At 43.6% G+C, this 20,556-nt stretch overlaps 1 protein-coding gene across 4 annotated transcripts in view; it reads left to right on the forward strand.

Annotated features, from left to right (window-relative positions):
- The window catches only part of COL13A1 (collagen type XIII alpha 1 chain), a 185,096-nt gene that overhangs the window by 52,589 nt on the left and 111,951 nt on the right, over positions 1 to 20,556 (forward strand). For all 4 annotated transcript variants that reach the window (XM_019538523.1, XM_019538524.1, XM_019538525.1 and 1 more), the window contains exon 3: positions 17,262 to 17,269. In XM_019538523.1, the coding sequence (XP_019394068.1) occupies positions 17,262 to 17,269 (8 nt within the window). The remainder of the gene's footprint in view (positions 1 to 17,261; positions 17,270 to 20,556) is intronic.

Raw genomic sequence — 20,556 nt, forward strand, 5'->3', positions numbered from 1 at the left:
GCTCACCCAGGTGGTGCAGGTTCTCCCTGGTGCTCTACATGGGGCCAAGCCCCACCTAATCCCACCTGGGACATCCCATGCCATGCTTCCACCATCCCTGCACTTCCACCAATCCTGGCCCCATGCTCTGCTGTCCCTGGCCTCAGCCCTGCATTCCCACCAGCCTCAACATCAGCCCCACACTCCTGCCAGTTCCATCCCCAGCTGTCAGCCCCGGCCCCCAGCCACCTCTTCTGCTCCCTACCTGCTGCCTGGAGCACTGCAGCAGGGACAGGAGGAGGAGCCACTACAGGTGGGGGGCCAAACTGTTTTTTATGTGGCTGCAGTAATGACAGCCTCTCCTGTAAGCTGTGTGCACTGGCTGGGGTCAGGGCCAGGGCCCTTTGGTGAGTAAGGGTGGGAGAGCAGCATGTGATGCCCCAAATGGGAGTGGGTGAGGCTTGGCCCCATATAGAGTGCAGCAGATTGGGCCAGATACAATTAATTGGTGGGCATCTGTCCACAGACTGGATCCAATCAGGGCTGTATTTTGCCTACCCCTGCCCTAACCAGAAGCATAAGCTCTTTGCAGCAGGGACCATCTTTGTTTTGTCTTTGTACAGCACCTAACATGCTGGAGCCCTGGTCAATGACTGGATTTCTGGGTGCTATGACAATACATCATTGTTGCTGTTATCATCAAAGCACATCATAATATCACATGCTGGTGTCACTGTATGAGTTGGCAATCTTGCATCATAAGTTCAGGTTTAGCCAGATGTTTAGAATCTGAGATACAGTTGCAAAATGGAGGTTGTCTTGGCAGACTGGAAGCTGATAGAGATGTTGGAGTTATTGAAGCAGTTGATCAGGGACTTCCGTAGTGCCCTCAGGGCACCCATGACACTTAGTAATACTTGAGGATTACTTCCTCATGTTCTTTCTAATTCCTTACTTAGGGGTTCATATCTGGAGATATTTTCTTCTTCCTTCTCAGCCAGATGTTCATTCCATGGACAAATCATGTCCATAATAGTGTTTTTTGTGGGCATGTGGTTTTCTGGCTTCTCTTGGTCTATCCAGTCAAAAAGTGAAGTCACTCAGGAAAAGGATCATCACTCAGTCATTTTCTGTTATTGGGTCAGGTCTGTGCTCCCACTACTTACCTCTAGGGAGATGTGTTGGCTCACAGGTTCCAACGGACAGCACTGGCTACCTGGTTATGACTTTTCTGCTATGAACGTCATACCAGCATCAAGCTGCTGACAAGCTGCATTATAATTTCAGCACATATATTTAATTTATCTGTGGTTTCACCAGTTTTTAAAATATGGCATTCTCACCAGTTTGTGTGAAGGTCTTGGTCTTGTGCAGCTTTAATGAGAATTCCAGTTGGCAGTTGTCTTTAGCCACTTGGAGGAATCTTCTGGCATTTTTACAGATGCTCCAGGGGTGGGTGAGGAGGATGCTTTAATTACAGCAGCTCCGAGAGCTGTTCTAATGAAAGTGCCGGAGCGTCTCATGTATCAGCATCCCCATGCTTCAAAAAGGCAGCAAACGAGCATGAACGAGCTTTAGTTAAAGGACCCCTGCCACAATTTGGAAGCATGGGGACACTGATACATGAGATGTGGAGTCTGGCTGGAGCAAAGTAATTACCACGCTCCAGCAGACTCAATTAATTGGGTCTCCTGAGGACAGGAGGGTGATCTAGGCAGATCTGGACAGACTCATGAAATGGGCAGACAAGAACCTGATGGTGTTCAACACCAAAAAATGCAAGGTTCTTCACCTTGGGAGGAAAAACCTGCACCATGCATATGGGCTCAATAGTGCTACGCTGGTTAGCTCTACAAATGAAAGGGACTTGGGGGTCATGGTTGACCACAAGATGAGTAAAGCAACCAAAACGCTGGCTTGCATCCATAGATGCTTCTCAAGCAGATCCCAGGACATCATTCTCCCATTGTACTCGGCCTTGGTGAGGCCGCAGCTGGAGTACTGTGTCCAGTTTTGGGCTCCGCAATTCAAAAAGGATGTGGAGAAGCTTGAGAGGGGCAGAGGAGAGCCACGCGCATGATCAGAGGGCAGGAAAACAGTCTATATGATGACAGGCTGAGAGCAATAGGGCTCTTTAGCCTGGAAAAGCGCAGGCTCAGGGGTGATCTGGTGGCCACCTATAAGCTTATCGGGGTGCTCATCAGGATCTGGGGGAACAACTGTTAACAGAGCCCCCCAAGGGATGACAAGATTGTGTGTTTGGAATGGTCACAAACTCCACTGTGACCGATTCAGGCTGGACATAAGAAAGAACTTCTTCACTGTCGAAGCCCCCAAGGTTTGGAACAGACTGCCACTGGAGGCGGTTCACGTGCCCACTTTGAACACCTTCAAAACACATTTGGATGCTTATCTTGCTGGGATCCTATGATCCCTGCTGACTTCCTGCCCCTAGGGCGAAGGGCTGGACTTGATGATCCTCCGGGGTCCCTTCCAGCCCATATGTCTATGAAATCTATGAAATTAATTAAGTCTGCTCAACTTACTCTAATTACAGTGCTTTAGAGCAGCCTCCCAGCCCATGTACAGACACCCTTCATGAGCATTCTTAAGAATTTTAACCTGTTTTCCATGCGGAAATTTTTCTTTTTAGCTTCAGTAATAGTCTTTATATTCTGCTTCAGTGTCTTTCCTGCCTTCTTCAACACTTCTCTCATTCCCCACTCATTTTAAAGCCAGTGTACTACTTTCTTTTATATATTTGGAAAATAGACAATGCTTCCAAACACAAAGTTCTTTAGGATTTTCAACCCCCTTCCTTTGTGCCTGGGCACAAATAACCTTTTGAGTGTGAAGCTCCATGTATGGTAAGTTGTTTTCTGGTCACCCTGTTTAACTGTCTTAGTTCTCCCAGAGTCCAATTTACTAGACCAGCAATATCAGATACAACTGGGATGACAGCAGTGCTGATGTTCTGGAAAAAGAGGTTGTTTCTATTGAGTATGGAGTTCAGGAGCCTAGGGAACCTCTTCTTGTAGTACTTCAGTTTTCTTTCAAACATCAGTGTTGCAGCCTTGTCCTAAAATGGCAACATATGTATAGTTTTTTTTCAAGAGATAATAGATCAAAAATTTCCTCAGATGCTAAACTCAGACCATCCAACTCTTATAATTTGGCTCTCACTGCTGGTCACAGTGATTGATTTATATAGACCAAACTGCATGCAGGTATGATTTGCAAAGGTCTTAACAATCTATATCAGAACTAGGATATCTCTATTTGAGTATGAAAAGAGTTTAAGATTATCCACATAATAATGTTTTGCATGATGAAGCCCAGTCAGTTTTTTCTCAGAAAGGTAGGCAATGACAAGAGGCAAATGATGACAAGCAGGGCCAACAGCAAGTCCCTGGAAGATTCCTAATTGGATATTAACATGACTAAGCTACAACCTTGGACAGTGTAATCAGTCTTCCATGGGGTCTCAGCTAAACATAGGCAATTAGCAATATTATTTACATTGCCATTTAATTTTAGTATATTCTGTATCCACGAATGTGGGTATAGATCAAAAGACCTTCTTGTACTCTGTTTGTCAATCAGAAAGTGATTCTGGATGCATCTTGTATACTTGCATCCTTTTGCTCCTATGTGAAATATCTGTGTCTTATCAGGTGGTCAATGTTTGATGTAATCTTCTAGATGTTAACTGCTACCACATGGCTACAAGACGTGTAAAGGCTTAGTAGCTGGAAATACATCCTTTTATTTTTCATAAGTCACACAGTACTGTCATCATGTGTCATCCATTCAATGATTTCTCCTAATATAACTGTGTGAAGGCAGTGTGCTAATCTTGCATGCAATGATGTACATAAGCCAAAACCCGTAAATGTCATGTGGTCCTGGCACTTAATAGTTTTTTTTTTTCTTTTTTAAGGGCTATCTTGACTTTTTCTGCCATTTTGTGTAGATTTTCCTGTTGCTGAACTTTTTCTTTTTTTTGCTTTAACAATTTAAATATTCTGCTCCAGTGGCATGGACACTGGGGTAAGCAGCTAGAAGCCCAGAGGTTGAGATTTTGAGGCCATATTAGAAGTGCTCATAGTGCAGCTCTGTCAGATGCCAACAAATCTGTGAATTCTGCTAAATACCTTGTCACAAGGACATAAGAAAGAAAAGGAATATTTTAAATCCATGCAGCTCTGTTCTTGTGGACTTTCCCAGGTTTCTGTCTGGAACCTGATGATCTCTTCTGGAACTAAAAATTGTAGTTCAGCTTCTACTGAATTTCCAGATTTCTTAAAATAATCTCCTCTGATTAGTTTGTTTTGTTTGTATATCTCAGTTCAGCTATCCTATCTTTTAATTTTTTAGGAAGCTGAGAAGTTGTGACATTTATCTCCAGCCTTCCACAGACCTGGACAGCTACTGGCATTAATTAATTACTGTGTCTCAGTAATGTCATCATGGGTTTGAATTTAAAGCAGAGCTTTCTTGACTTTTGTTACTGTTTATGTTGTTATTAACAGTTTTTAAAGGTGGAACCTTGGAGTCCTTTTTGCTGTTTAACTTTTCTTCAATGTATTGAAAAATCATTTCTAATGCCAAGGAACCCTTCTCTTCTCTAAAGATATGAGTGAAAGAATTTTTATAAGGTTTTAGATTATTCTGCATCTGGTTCTGAGCTATTCTGAGAGTGAGTTTGAGATTCAGATTATTTCTGAACATAGTTGTCATCTGAGGCATTCATAGTTGGTACATTTTGTCCAGATGATGTCGATGATGATGTCAATAATGATGGTAATGATGACTGATGGTGTTGATGTTTGCATTCATTAGCCCCTGCATTTATTTTTTATCAAGAATGCTGAATTGTAGAATGAGACAGCGGAATGGTATCTTCCATTAACCATTTACAGACACTATTGTATTTCCCCTTCATTTACAAGAGCCTGGGTTTGTCCTGTCTTTTATTGTATCCCTTTTGTTGCAGTGGTTTGTCCCCAGCTGAAGCTTAAGGGAGTGGATGCAGACATGCAACTAGTTTGTACTGTGAGTCAGTTGCACAAAAACTGCGATGTGCAGTTAATTTGCAGCTCCCATACACCCCCACCAGAATTCTTCCTTTTTTTCAGAGGTTGTTGTTCTAAGAGGCGCTTTAGAGGTCTCCTCTTTGTTGGGAAATGTTGCATCCTCCCCCGACCAGCTCTTGAAATGTTTATTCTAATTACCCCTCCATCTACCTACTCCACAAGTGCTACAGCTGGATAAATAGTACTAACAGTAACTTACAGTTCTACAGTGCCTTTCAGCAAAGTGCTGGTGAGAAGTGCTTTTTGAGCAACACAGTTGGAACACCATGGGGGACAGCCAACAATAGGGACATGGCCTACACACCAGGCCTGTCATGGCTCATGTAGCATTTTAAAGCCACATTTGCACACAAATAAAATGTACTTTTAAAATGAAAATCAACAAATAAGCAAGGATTCAACTCACAGGAATGAGACTGGGGAAAGGTTATAAAGATAGCATCCTTTTATGAAGAAAAGGAAGCAAAGGAAAATATAAGAACATAAAAAACCGTACTAGGTCAGCCCACAGCCCTGTCTAGCCCAGAATTGTGCGTTTCACAGTGGCACAGAGCCAATGCTAAGGGAAAGAGTATTTATGAAAGGCCTGTGCAAACTGATCTGTCTACTGCTTCTCTTTCCCTATAGCTTCAAGCAGTTAGAGGCCTAGGAAGTCCTAATTTAGAGGTTGCAGCCCTGTTATGTTTAATACCAGCTGATAGCCTTATCCTGCATGGATTTGCCTATTACTTTTTTGAAGGTTAAATTGTCAGCTGCTATAACATCCTGTGGCAATGATTTCCATACATTAATTGCTCGCTCTGTGAAAAAGAACTTTTTTTTTAAATCTGCTCCCTACTTAATTTAATGTTTGCTGTTGTTCCCACACTCCCACCCCTGCCACTTTAGTATTGTAAGTGATAGTAAATGGTGAATCCCATTTTACTTTCTCCACAGCAATCATGATCTTAAAAACCCTCTATCATCCCCTCACATCTATGTTTTATTTAAACTGAACTGTCCTGTCTTATTTAGTCTCTCCCTGATCATCCTTGTTGCCATAAATTTATACAGGGCTATAATGATGCTTTTTGGGTTGTTTTCAATTCCCTTCCTAATATTTCATAGCCGCCTATTTGCCTGAACGTAGGGTTAATGTTCCCAGAGAATCTGGTGGTCATACTCAGGGAAATATTTGTACCTTCTATTAGAAGTGATAGGAAGAATTTTGGAAGTGACTGTCATTGCGAGCAAGCTCTGACTTTCACCTTACTACCCGCCCTGCTGTTCATGGATTTGCTCCTTGTTTACAGGAAATGGATTTAGATCATCTCCTGAAGCACTATCCCTGGCTCACACAAACCACCTGCTCTGAAAATATGTGATGGGAAAAATGATTGGCCTGGTTTGTACCACGACCAGTTTGAAGGTTTCATTCTGAGCTCTGCTTGTACGGTTTGCTCCCCAAGAAGCAGCACCATTGAAGTGGGGCATCAAGGTGAAAACAGGACCTTTATCTAAGCTGGTTCCTCAATTTTAGCAGGCCTGCAGAAATCTAAAATACCTGGGAGGACACACTGTAGGTTACTCCTCAGTGAAAATTTTACAGACTTGCTTTGCTTTCCCTTAGTTAAATTTCCAAAACCATTCCTGGAACTCACAACTTCATCCTGTTACAGCAACGTTCCATTGCATCAGCCTTGTGCTCATGTGGTGTTACTGCAAAGTATTTTACAGTTTTGTTCTGTGGGCATTTATAAAGAGAAGGAAGCAAAGGAAAATATAAGAACCTAAAAGAAACCATACTAGGTCAGCCCACAAGCCTGTCTAGCCCAGTATTGTGCATTTCACAGTGGCAAAAAACGCCAAAACATATTTGTATATAAAGCAGCAGTCCCAAACCTTCACATCCATCATAGCATTATCAGCTTGCATCACCTCACCTTGATTTAAGGATGTGTCATGGGACTACACTGTGGAACAGTCTGAGGGGTGTAGCCTAGAAAATGACCTGGGCCAGCATTGTACACCTGTTGCTGCTACTCAGATGGGAATTTGTGACAAGAAAACCTGAGAACTGGGACATGAAAGATAAAAGAGAAGCAGGGCTGTATCCCTGTCCAGAAAAGAGGGACCACAGATGATTAGTGATGTGATATGACCTGCCATGAGGGGCTTTTCTGTTTTTACACTTCAAGAGCTGTAATGAAAGGACTGGGAAATGTAGTTCAGGTTTTGTGTATGTTGAGTAAGCGTCTCAGTATCCATCTGGTAAAATGCTTTCTTGCCCTAGTAAAATCCTTCAGTGTCTTGCAATAGTTAAACCTCCACCAGACTATTCAGTTCCTGAGGGGCATTTTTTACTCTTTCTCTAGTGGTGGAAGGACATAGCAGTACAAAAGGCTGCTGCATCTGAGACTTTTTTCAGTTTTCTCTTTCCTGACACTAAGTGTCCTGTGTTTAAAGACCAATCCCAAAAGGTCTGTGCTGGTATAGTTATACAGGCATTATCATGTCCCACAAGAATGAGTTTGTTTATATATGACTATGCTGCTCCCCTCCATATGACCATTAATTTTATAGGGGGAGTATAAAGAGGATGGACCTCTGATATGCCTCCTGCCTTTGATCTGCTTGTGGTGCACATCCTAATGAGCCCAGAGCCACAGGCAGTACTGGATTTACTGTGTCATTCCGGATATAACAGCATTACTGAGTTTAGCTTCTGGAGCAGACAAAGGCTTACATTTTCTTTCTGGGGTATTGCAAAATCAGTTATGATCTCCAATGTCAGGTCTCAGTTGCTGTAGAAGTGCATGGGTATCTAATTATTTTTTTCTTTTAAAATGTTTATTATTGCAAGTTCAACATTACATAATTTATAAGGTCTTACAACGTAAAAGTGTCCAATGGCTTGCTACTCTGCAATGTACTATGTGATATGCTGCTCTGTAACTGGAAAAATACAACATATTCTATACTGTTAGCTTGGCTGGTAACTTAGTGAGTTGCAAGATTGGGGGTCTTCCTCTTTACTATTTTCGAGAAAGAAGGGGCTCAAATATTTCAGTGGAAGGTGTAGTTCTTTTAACTGAAATTCTTTTAAAAATTACTAGATTTGTCCATAGCTAAGACATGACATAATTCAGAAATTCCACGGTTAATTCTAGATGAAAGTTACCATCTATTTTTGCTGCTTCATTGAAAATGGCCGTGTCTACACATGCATTTGATATACCTAAGTTTACTCTGCTGTAAGATACTCTGGAGTAAGCGCTTTTGGGCAGGCATCTACACATGCCGGCCCCCTGCCCCAATCTGCTGGTGGAATAGCTAGCAGCTAGCTCGATGCTAGGTGCCCCACCCATGGATTGGGGCAGGGGACTGGGACTTACCCCACCCCTGCATCTCTTTCAAAGCTCTGTGACTCAATCACCCAATCAGGGCACAGGGCTGGGACCTGTCCCTGACCAAGACAGTTCCCAGCCCTCACCTTGCATGATGGGCAGAGGCTGGGCAGATTGTTCCCTGCCCAGTTTCAAGAGTGAAGAGCTTGGGGAGAAACAGGCTGGGGGGCTTTTTCCCTGCCCAGCTCCATGAGTGCAGAGCTGAGTGGGGAACAAGCTCCCCAGCCTGTTTCCCCCACAGCTCCATGCTTGTGAAGCTGGACACAGAACAGGGTCTCCTGCCCCAATGAGCAGGGAGCTCCCTGCACCAGCTCTGTGACCATGGGGCCAGTGCTGGGGGACCCCTATCTCCCAGCCCCCACTCCCTGATTGCAATCTCAGAGCAGAGGTCTTGGAGCTCCCTGCTGTGAGGGTAGGGGGACATAGTCCCTGCCCAGGCTACTGTGACAAAGCCCATCCCAGCAGCAGGCAGCTTCTAGGGGTAGGGAGCTAATTCCCACCTCCTGGTGGACAGCTGACCAGGAGCAGATTTTGCTCCTGGTCAGGCATCTACGTGAGTGCTACTGAGCCGTTACCAATCTCTAGTAAATTTGCTACTTGCATCTGCAGGTAGCAAATTTACTCAGGATTAGAAGGTTTACTGCATAGTAAGCACATACACCTGTAGACACAAATGCTTACTTAGCAGTAAACTACACTAATGTGCAGTTAAGCATCTTGTGCAGATGTGCCCATTCTAAGTTTATTCTGTGACACCCTAATCCATGACTTGGTTTCTCTAGGGCTGAAATTGTACTGTGTAGAGATGAGCAGATAAACTGGTATGTGCATCTGGAGTCACTTTAGAGTTAGGCAAGACTATGATTTAAAACAGAAGATGCCAAAATCATGCAAAATGATTTAATGAGATTTCAGCTCTAGTGTCACACCTTGAGTAGGTGCTGCGAGTATAACTCTGCCCCCAAGGTCGGGGTCCCCCAACTCTCCTGCCACGACTTGTTGGTATATGTAAAGAAGGAGGGGGTTCAGCGGTGTTCTCTTCCCCTACAGACCTGAAGACAGGATACTCACAGGTGCGCCGTAGTGTTCCTCGGGGCTCCACCTTCCCTACATCCCATCCACTTGCCAACCGCTCAGGTATTCAGATCTTCGTCCCAATGATATGTCAGCCCCTTGACTGTGGGGTCCAGTGTTGGCTTTGATAATCCAGCCCACCGCCAGGATGTTGATAAGCCTAGAGCTTCAGTCCCTGGCCTCAGGGGTCTGAGTTGCAGGCATCTGGTGTCCTCCCCAAGAGGGATGCCACTTGAATATTTTAATGTTGAGGGGCTGGGAACTGCCTATCCCCAGCCTGGTGCCAGACAGGGCTCCCACTCCTCTGCTGTCGGGCAGTGCCTCTAGTGCCACCACAGCCAGCACCCATAGTCTCTGCCTGGCTGGCACGCTCCCAGCTGGCTTCCTCTCCGCTGACAGCTTCTGGTGGGGTTTTTTAATTCCCCAAAGCAGCGGCATCAGCTGCCACAGTCAGCTGACTGCCACCCCACCCAGGAAGCAGCTGCGGCATGGGTGGCTCTCCTTTTCCCTTCAGGAATGCCACATGTAGATATTAGAAATTTAATAAGAAGCACCAATCTGAAACAATATTTCATAAAAATAGTTTTCTTGCAAGGGGTACAATTCAACCAAACTGGAACAGAAAATTGGCTTTCATTCTTTTTAAACCAAGTGCTGGAATGATAGGGGCAAATTTGGAAATGAAGCAGACCTAATAACTCTAAATCAGGTCTGCTTTCCACTATAAAAAGGAATTCTGGTTTGGGCACATCTACACATGCTTTTATGTGTGCCTAAATTTAACGTGCATTTGTCTAATGCGCATTAAGGCAATTTAGATGCATATCTACACGTGCACATGCTAAGGCACATTAACGCAGTATGTGGATGACTTGGAACTAAAGTTAGTCCCAAGTCAGTCGACATACTACATTGATGTCCCTCAGTTCATCTCCACAAGCATTAAGGCACTTTTGCTCTTTGTACCTAAATTTGATACCTGCTTTTGCAAAAGCAAGTATCAAATTTAGGTGCAAATAGCTTAAAATGACCATTTTTAAGGCACATTAATGGTGCACATTTGTAGACCTGTGTCCTTAATGCACCTTAAAAATGGCTAATGTGCCTTAAATTGGCATGTGTTGATGTGCCTTTTGTGTCACAATATTGCTCACCTCCCGTCCTATGATATCCTAAGATGTCTTCAATAAGGATCTGAAAGATGGGATGGAGTGCACCCTCAGCACATTCATGACTGACACCAAACTGGGAGTAATAGTAGATACCCTGGAGGGTAGGGCTAGGATTCAGAGTGACCTGGACAGATTGGAGGACTGGGCCATAAAAAATCTCATGAGGTCCAACAAGGACAAATGCAAAGTCCTGCACTTAGGAAGACAGAAGAATCCCATGTACTGCTACAGGCTTGGGACTATTGGCTAAGCAGCAACTCTAGAGAAAATCACCTGGGGGTTACAGTGGACAATAAGCTGGACATAAGTCAGCAGTGTGCCCTTGGTACTAAGAAGACTAACAGCATAATGGGCTGCATTAATAGCAGCATTGCCAGCAGATCGAGGGAAGTAATTATTCCCCTCTATTCAGCACTGGTGAGGCCATATCTGGTGTACTGTTTCCAGTTTTGGGCCTCCTACTACAGAAGGGATGTGGACAAGTTGGACAGAGTTCAGCAAAGGGCAATGAAAATCATTAAAGAGCTGGGGCACATGACTTAGGAGGAGAGACTGAGGGAGTTATGCTTACTTAGTCTGCAGAAGAGCAGACTGAGGGGAGATTTGATAGCAGCCTTCAACTACCTGAAGGGGGTGTTGTTCCAAAGAGGATGGAGCTAGATTGTTCTCAGTGGTGGCAGACGACAGAACAAGGAGCAGTCATCTCAAGTTTTGGCAAGGGAAACTTAGATTACATTTTAGGGGGAAAAAAACTCTCTGACGTGGAGGGTGAATTACCCAGAGAGGTGGTGGAATCTCTATCCTTGGAGGCCTTTAAGGCCTGGCTTGACAAAACCATGGCTGGAATGATCTAGTTGGAGCTGACCTTGCTTTGAGCAGTGGGTTAGACCAGATGACCTCCTGAGGTCCCTTCCAACCCTAATTTTCTGTGATTCTATCATTTTATATCAGATATCTGTATATAAGAATGCTTGCTCAGAAGTGGTTGGCTGACTGAAACAGTTAATTTCTATTTTCCCACTGAGATGAAATCTTGATTTTTGGTATCTCATTCTATACAAATAGTTGAGTTATAGGCAGGAGAAGAATCCCTAATTTTAACCTTGACCTTTCCATTAAGGGTCCAATCAGGTCAGCAAACTTTTTCATTGGAACAGTTCAAATGCCCTTTAGAGCTACAATTGTGAAAATTGATGCACTTTTTCATTGTGGATGGATAATTATGATGGTGAGGGGAAATAAGTTTGATTGCTATCACATGTTGCCAAAGGTGAATAATCCTTTTTTAATTATTATAAATTTCTACCCTGAAAGAGTTATATTTGATGTGAGAAAATTAAAGTGTCTTCATTGTTACCAGTTCTATATATTGGGGTTTAACCCAGACCATTTTTAACACAAGCGAGTACTCTTTTGGCACAAATAAGAATGAGCCTCAGCCCTATACAGTATATTGGTTAGATTTCTGGTCTCTGAATATTTCCCTCAAAGCGAATACTCTAGAAAATATGGAAAAACTGAAAATCTCAACATTTGTACTGAATGTCGCACTTCTCCCATTGAAAGAAAACCACAAAAATAAAAGAAAAAAAAGAAGTCAAGAGGTTTCTTTATTCAGCAGTATCTGTAGGATTTTAAGGAAAAATTGGGAACCTGATAAAAGAAAGTTCTCCATTTAAACCCCACATATTTATTGGTATTCAATAAAATATTCTTGTACATAGACTCTTCAGCTCTGCATGCTGGCAGCTTCCAAAGGCTTTCAAAGGAAAAGCAACCAAAGAATTTAAAGTAAACATCTTCCAGAAGAATAGATTAGCTCCCCTGAGGACAGATACAGAAATAAAATATGGGAATTAGTATACTGTAGAAGGAAAAGCTATCCACTGTATTTGATAATTGCAGTTTGCTCATTAGCTTTTCTGTGCAATTGTATTGCCTCAGACAGGAAGGTTTCTTATGCTTGTAACAAATCCATTATTATTTTACAAGTTAGGAACACTTATAAATTAAGTGTTTAAATTAATTCTGCTGGACCCTTTTAAATGCTGAAGGTTTTATAGGATGTTAGGGAGGTTCCAAAATGAGTTATGCTAGTCAAAAAGTTTTTTGCACTCACTAATATTACTCACATACATGGTCCCACTGAATTTGATGAGGCAGTTCACGGAAGTAAAATTACTGTTAATGGTTGGCAAGATTGGGCCCATGGGCTGTTAACTTAATATAGCCATTTTTTTCAGTTCAATATTTCCTTTAGAAAATAGAGATAGGATTTCCCTTTCTCTGGCTTTTAACAGCAGCAAAGATCAGTATCATAGAAAGCTGGTGTTTGGGAGAAGTGTAATTTGGGAATAAAGAGATGAATCCAGTAGCTATTATAAAGCAATAGCTATTATAGCCTAGCTCTTTCTTTGCCTACAGCTTCATTTTTCTTCTTGTTGCAATCATCAGCTTTGTCTGCGCTAACACTCTAGGCTCCTGTTCTTTAAAGGGCAGTTTCAAAGTTATTCTGGTTGAGGACTTTCATGCCAGGAGCATTTCTAAAAACTCTGTGGGGATGTGGACGAAAGGTGGTGGCAACAGATAAAATAGAGAATGGATGTTTTTCACATCTTTCCCAGATACTGCCAAAGTTATGGTTATACCTTTGAAGGTCACCCACCTCATTATGTAGAACATTTCTCATTTCCATCCCCCACAACACCCCTCTTTTACTGACTGGGGGAGTGCAGCATCTGTCTCTGATTAGGTGTGTGGTTTTCACCCACAGTCTTCTCTCTGTCCAAAACCAAATAGAGTTAGTCTCCACTTGTAGTAGCATTCTTCCCCTTACCTCTTCCTCCAGCTGCCTGTTGTAAGACAGCATCTTGGGGTCCCCATTTTCAATACATTTTGAATTGGTTACTTCCTTAAATTTACTTTTTAGTGCCCCTTTGTCCCACATTGGAAAGGGGCACTCCCTTTTCTTCCCATCCACATAAATCCCACTGTGCTAAATTGGTGATGGGTGCTCTGCTGACCTGACCTTCACAGCCTCCAGAGTCATGCCAAGATTATTCTTTCTTCCATGCCTACCATTCCCAGAGGCTTTCCTGCCCTTCACCATTTCTGATATCCCTCTCTTCTCTGTGGTGCATAGCCTGCCTTTTTTCCTCCAATGCGTAGATTCATACAACCAGAGGCATACATGTTAATTGGGTTTGTGAACAGCATGTATACTATGCCATTTGTTTCAGCAACGTACCCTGGATCTTATCTAGCAAGTGATAAGAAATGAAGAAAGAGTGGAAGGGGGTACTTAGGTAACTCCCAAGCACAGGGACTGTCTACAGAGCCTATTTAAGGGAGGTGGATAATTTCTTTCTTCTTTTAAATCCATAAATAAAAGGCTGGCTCATTCCTAACTAACTCACTTTCAGCAAATCACTACCAGCATCAGAACATACAGTTAGGCTGGTCCAGCTGGGACATGCAGCCACAGCAAGCCATGTGTTCTGATTTTTTTTCTACACAAAATTAAAAGGGATCATCTTGTGGCTCTGATCTTGTTAATCTGGACACATGGAAATCTAAATTCAGTTGTGGCCTCTCAAAAAAGACAGCACCTGCTTTAGACCCAAACAGAACTGAGATCCCCATAGTCAAGGCCTTCTACTCTGTTGCAAACTGGTGCTACATTCCATATTTAGGCCTTTTGGTTTCAACAGTAGGTTTGCCTCAGTTCTAGTGTGGAGGGGTTTTATTAGGCTAAGTAGGAAATTAATAGTATTTTATTATGGCAGCCTCTTATGCTGCCTATCTTTATGTCCGGTTCACTATATTTTACGGGTGCTACACATTTTTGTACTAGCTTCACATAATAACCATTACAAAGTGATTATAAGAGAAGCTGGGGATTTGGAAACTGATGAGTGAGCACCATTTAGGGCTTTTGGTAACAAATAAGGCTGTTTAAGCTTATTGACTAAATACTCTGGGACCAGTCGTCAGCCTGGTTATGATTACTTGCTATGGTGCCTGGAGGCACAAAGCAGCTGTAATACTGCCTTATGTGGGTAATGGAGATATCCTAAAACAGCTGAATCCCCGAGTAGAGTAGCATGGAGCTGACTTTTCTACCCCATTCTGTTTCCAATATAGGGGACATGGCCCAGGCATGTCTGTGCTCAAACAATCCTGGACTGCCAGAATGCCACTTGGGGCCTCTGGCAGCTTTATGTAAGGCAGAACCATCCTCACAATCCTTTAATTTATACCAAGAACTAGCTTTGGTTCTCAGATGCCCTTTGTACCAGTTTGTGTCACCTGGCAGCACAGTGAGCTTCACTGACAGAAGTGTATATGAGTAACTGAAAGTACAGTTGCAACATCTTTATACCCCAGCCATTCTTAGCTGTTGGCAGAGCATGTTGGATCTGTGGGCAGCAAGGCATAAGTTGGAAGAATCCAGTACTGCTCTGACTTGTATAACTGCCCTCAGCCAGATGATATCAGGGGATGAATATTGATTCAGTCCTGTGCTGAACAGAATTTTGTTGGACGGGAGAAAAGGATAAATCTACGTAAGATGATTGTCAGTAGTGTTATGGATTCTTAGACCTACATACATGCATATTTGGGACCCATGCATATCCCTATTTTGAAATATGAGGAGTAAAAGGATAGGTCCCCATGGCTCACAGAGCCATAATAAAAGGAAGGTGGGATGAAGCCATAGGTGGGAGGAGAGGGGGAAAAGCAGAATGTATGTTGTGACATGTAGAGCACTGTCAGGCCAGGCCGTTGCTGCTACTGCTGACAGAGGTCTGGCATGCTTCACTGCAATCTGATCACATCAGGTTCCAACGTGTCAAGCATCCCATGGCTACAGTAAGAAGAGATGATGAGGTTGTTGAATGGCAGCCCAAAATACTCTGTGGTGTCATACAAATGGTCACAGTAACAGGTTATGACATCATAGTAGACATCTGTCTCCATTTAACCCACAAAAATGGAAGGAAAACATTTCCATCGAACCACAAACATCCAAAATATAGCAGTGGCTGTCTTGAGAAGGAAGCTTGAGAGAAAAAGGAAAAAAAATCTGTGTGTCAGATTAAATTTTCTGTTTATTTTTTATGTTAAGGTACAAATTGCTTTTTAAAATGTTTAGCAGAAAGGGGAGTGTAGATGAGGTACAGTTTCTAGACTTTGAGGACAGATGTTGTGTGATTGTGTTTGTTAGCCTGCTTTACTTATAACTGTTTTCTGAAAATGTGCCAGGTCCCAGAAGGTCAGGCTATTCTCAGGAAGACACAAAACTCATTACATTTCTAAGCTGACATAGCTAAACTGCTTTTGGTACACAAGCTGTCTCATTCAGAGTTAGTTTGAGCATCTTGGCATGCCAGTACATTGTGCCAGGCAGACACACTCATAGCAGGAATATGTAGACCAGCAGAGACTCCCTATGCCTGAAGAAGGGTGACTGCCCCCGAAAGCTTGCTAAGAACTTTTTTCCAGCTACTCAGTTAGTCTAATAAAAGATATCACATCTACTCAAAGAACCTTGCCTGAGGTTAGACTGAGGAAGTTTGAGAGATTCCTCTTACAGCACATTAAATTTTAGAGTCAGAGGCCAACAGACCCTGAAAAGAACAAGTTCTTTCCTCTTTACCTTTTGTTATTAAAATCTGATTTTAAAAGGGAATGGGATGGGGGGAGGGTATTGAATCAGGAACTCAACTGATAAAAGAAATAAGAAAAGAGACAAGATATCGTGATCTATAAAAAGGTGTGTACTGCACCCCTCATTTTCCATTTGACTCTCCTAAAACTTTTACCCTCTACTGATGTGCAAGTGGTTCTAAAATGTCACTAACTCAATCAGGAGTCAAAAAAGCACAAATTAAAGCAGCTAGTTTAGCTTAAACCTTGTTATAGCTTTTTACAGTTCCTTGGTGAGTACGTTCCCCCAAGTTACATTCCTTCATGTGTTATTAGAATGGGCACAGGTAGCTATGAAAGCTCTTACATAAGTATAAATTCATGTGAAGTATCTTTTACTTACATTACCTTCAGCGAAGGTAATGCAAACAGTGAAAGTAAATGGAAAGATTCCTTTCTTAAATAGCATAGAATATGGTAAAAGAAGCTACATGGCATTTTAAGTGGATTTAAACCCTCCTGTTTGTAAGTGATGATGCAGTATCTTGATTTGTTGTCAACATATTTAACCTTAGTGCTTTTCCAATCAAATTGCACAAATTTGTCATTTGTCCTTGGTAGTAAAGTGATTTTGACTAACCTAACCTGAAAATGAGCAAGAAGCAGAAAGGCAGAGACAGAGAGGGAAATTCTGGTTTGAGTCTGATCTCATTTTCAATGAGGTAAATCAGGATGAAGCCACAAAGCACAATGGAGTAATCTGAAGGTGAAACAAATACATTCAATCAGAGTTTATTCCATCTCATGAATGGATAAAGATGGCACAGTATGGAGCAATCATCTACACTTTGTCCTTAGAGTTCAGTATAATATACACTAATTATTTTTCATTTCCTTTCTTTCAGGTCCACCTGTAAGTACAAAAGCTCCTGTGTGTTTGTGAAGTATGCATCTGATGGTAATGGGGTAAAGGGAGTTGATGGGAAGTTAGAGGTAATTGTAGTCTCTTATCTGCAATGACCAATATTATATTCAACTTTCCTATGAAAGTCTTTCACTACCTCTCCAAACTGCAAGTTTCCTTGTACTTAGTGCTTGATAGAAATTGCATAGATGCACCCATCTATCTTTGTGCAGTTCTGCACTGAGGAAGCTCAGTGGATAAGGTTCCATGGGTGCATCTATATGCAATTAATGTGAAGTAACACATTCTGGAGCAGTTTGAACTGGAAACTGCTGCCGAGTGCTGGCATTCCAAGGAGAATTCACTTCTACAGCATTTTTTATTTCCCTCTTGAAATGCTGAGAAATATTTAATATTCCATAAGTTTTAAAAGATCGAGATTGAGCCCCAAAAGACATTTCACCACACATAGTTTTAGCAAAAAATATCTTCCATTCTATGGGCTGTCTCTGCACAAGGATCCAAACGTTTTTCACAAACTGAAGGCTTGGGCCCAATAAGTCTTCCTCAAGCAAAGCTTCTAGTAACTTAAGTGAGAGTTCTGCCCAGCAGCTTGTGGGATTGGCCCCAGGACTGGGTGTAGAATTATATTTATGGATTAATTCTGGATTCCAGCTTTGAACTATGCTAAATCTGAGCAGATTTCAGATATGCATTTTTGTGTCAAGCTAAGCTCATCAATCCAAGCCCAATCTGGGGGATGGATTGAGTTGGGAAGCTCTGCCCACAAACTTGGAGTAGCTGGTCATCATCATCTACAAGATTCAGAGTGAAATTAATAGGTCAATTCAAAGTCTTCCAGGCAGTTTTTGCAAGCAGTTTGTGCCGAAAGCAATGTGTCAATTTACAATCAGGGTTTTCTTTGGAATAATAAGGGCTAGAAACTTAATATTTAAATGAAAATTTCAAATCTGTCAGAAACAAATGGGATCACCAGAAAGTGATGATGACAAAGTGCACTACTACATAGCAATTTATTCTGACCTTTGAACCTGTTTCTATAGTCAATCATTTAAGATAGGAAGTGAAGAATACTATAGGCAATTGAAATAACAAGAGGAAATTAGGCAGACTGAATGTAATTAACCAAAATAGAATTTCTCCTCAAATTTGTGACTAACCGCACCCTACTCCCATTGAAGATCCCATAGGATTTTAAGTCATGGCAAGTGATGGTGGTTCAAAAATAATGATATAACAAAGTTCTTGTGTTCTTAACACAACTTCTTTATTCAAGGCTTAAACAAACTACTTGATGTAACATTGTGCAGGTTGTCCTACATATACTAGGGCTGTGCGAAGCTTCAGTAGCTGATTCAATTTGGAGGAGATTTGGCCCGATTCGGGGACAGAATCTCCAAATCTGAATTAAATTGGGAGACCAAATAAGCGCTCTGAATTGATTCAAAGCATCTGAATCAATTTGGAAAAGCTTCAGAAAAAGATTTGGCTGATTTGGATATTCTGCCATAGACTAAACAGGCAGCTGACAGCTGCCTCCAGCTGGTAAGTCTGTCGGAGTTGGGGGAGGAGCAAGGGAAGGGGAGTGGGGGAGGGAGGGATAGGGGCTGGGGCTGGGGCTGGGACAAACTGCTCAGCTGGGGTGGAGGGGGTGCCTTACTTGGGAAGGGGGGTGGCAGGGCGCAGGATGCAGGTGCAGCACTACTGGGAGTGGGGGGGTTGCATGCCCAGCTGGAGTGGCGAGGGGAGTGGGATGTGGGTGCGGCTCACTCCAGGCAGAAGGGGGCAAGCGGTGGCAGGGAAGAGCCCCTGGTCCCAGCGCTGATGCAGGTGCAGTAGCGCTGGGAGTGGGGGCTATGCACTGCTGCTGCATGGAGCAAGCCACGCCTGCATCATGCCCCACACCCCTGGCTAGGCAAGTGGCAATAGGGCAGAGCCCCTGCAGCTCCCCTGCTGGGACAGAGGCAGGCACAGCCAGGGGAGCCACAGGAAAAGCCCCCATGGCTGCCCTGCCCGGCCCCATCCCCTACCTGGCCCAGGTTACTGGCACCTAAAAAAAAAAAAAAAAAGCCCTGCACGCACTGGCTACAGGAGCAGCAACTGGGGCCTCTGCATGCTTATCACAGAGCACCCCCCACCACCGCAGCATGGAGCAGTGGGGAGCAGCAGGGATCACCTCACCTGCCTGGCACCTGTATGACAGCTGCCCCATGGCATAGGTGCAGTGTGGTTTGGAGGGTGCTGTGCCTGTCTAGGAGGCTGGGGCAGCCCCACCTGTCAGCTGGAGCTCCTGATTTGATTCCCCAGCTCTTCCCAGGGGACACAACCTCTGGATCACCTGCTGCCACCTGGGGAAATAGTTCAGAGCTGCTGTCATCTTGCATCATCCTTGGGCCTGCACCCCCTGGGAAAAGCTGACAAAAGTGATCAGGGAGCTGGGGAATTGAACCAGGAACTGGGGGAATGTTCAAGTGCAGGGCCTTTTTAAGTGCCGGGACTAGGCAGGGGATTGGGCCAAATCCGAATCAAATATTTGCCTATTTGCACAGGCCTAACACATACCTTCTGATTAAAACTGAATGGAAATGAGCAGGGCTGTGTGAAGCTTCAGGTGCTGATTTAATTCAGAGGAAATTTGGCCTAATTTGGTGGCCAAATTTCCAAATCTGAATCAAATCAGGGAACCAGTTAAAAGGTCCATATCAATTCAGAGCTCTCCGAATTGATTCAGAAAAGATTCAGAGAGTTCGTCGATTCGGGCAGTCCCCATTTGCTACTGCAGGGAGCTGGACCCGGACTCAATGCTGATAAGTAGGGAAAGGGGGAGGAGGGGGCTGGAGGAAGAGGGAGGGGACCATGGGGGGATCCCCACCATTCCCCATCCCCTGCCTGCTTCTCCAGCCTCCCTGAGCATCCCCCAACACCCTCCCACTCCCTCAGGTACCCTCCAATGGCTGCCCCACCTGCTCCAGCTCCCAGCTCTTTAAAAAAAAGCCCCCACTCACCAACTGCTGCCAGGCAGGGGGGTGATCCCTGCTGCCCCCCACTTCCCCATGCTGTGTGGGGGGCTCTGCCACGACCTCCCCAACCCCTGCCCACTCTCCCAGTCCCTGCCCCCCCATGGCTGCCCTGCTTGCCCCAGCTCTTGGCTCTTTAAAAAAAGAAACAATCCCCTCCCCGGACTCACTGGCTGCTGCAGTGGCCTTGGAGCTTCTGGGGACTCATGGCAGAGCCCCTCACATGATGTGGGGCAACATGAGGCAGTTGGGATCACC

Source organism: Crocodylus porosus, unplaced genomic scaffold (assembly GCF_001723895.1).
Source record: "Crocodylus porosus isolate Cpor-Errol unplaced genomic scaffold, CroPor_comp1, whole genome shotgun sequence".
Classification (NCBI taxonomy): domain Eukaryota; kingdom Metazoa; phylum Chordata; order Crocodylia; family Crocodylidae; genus Crocodylus; species Crocodylus porosus.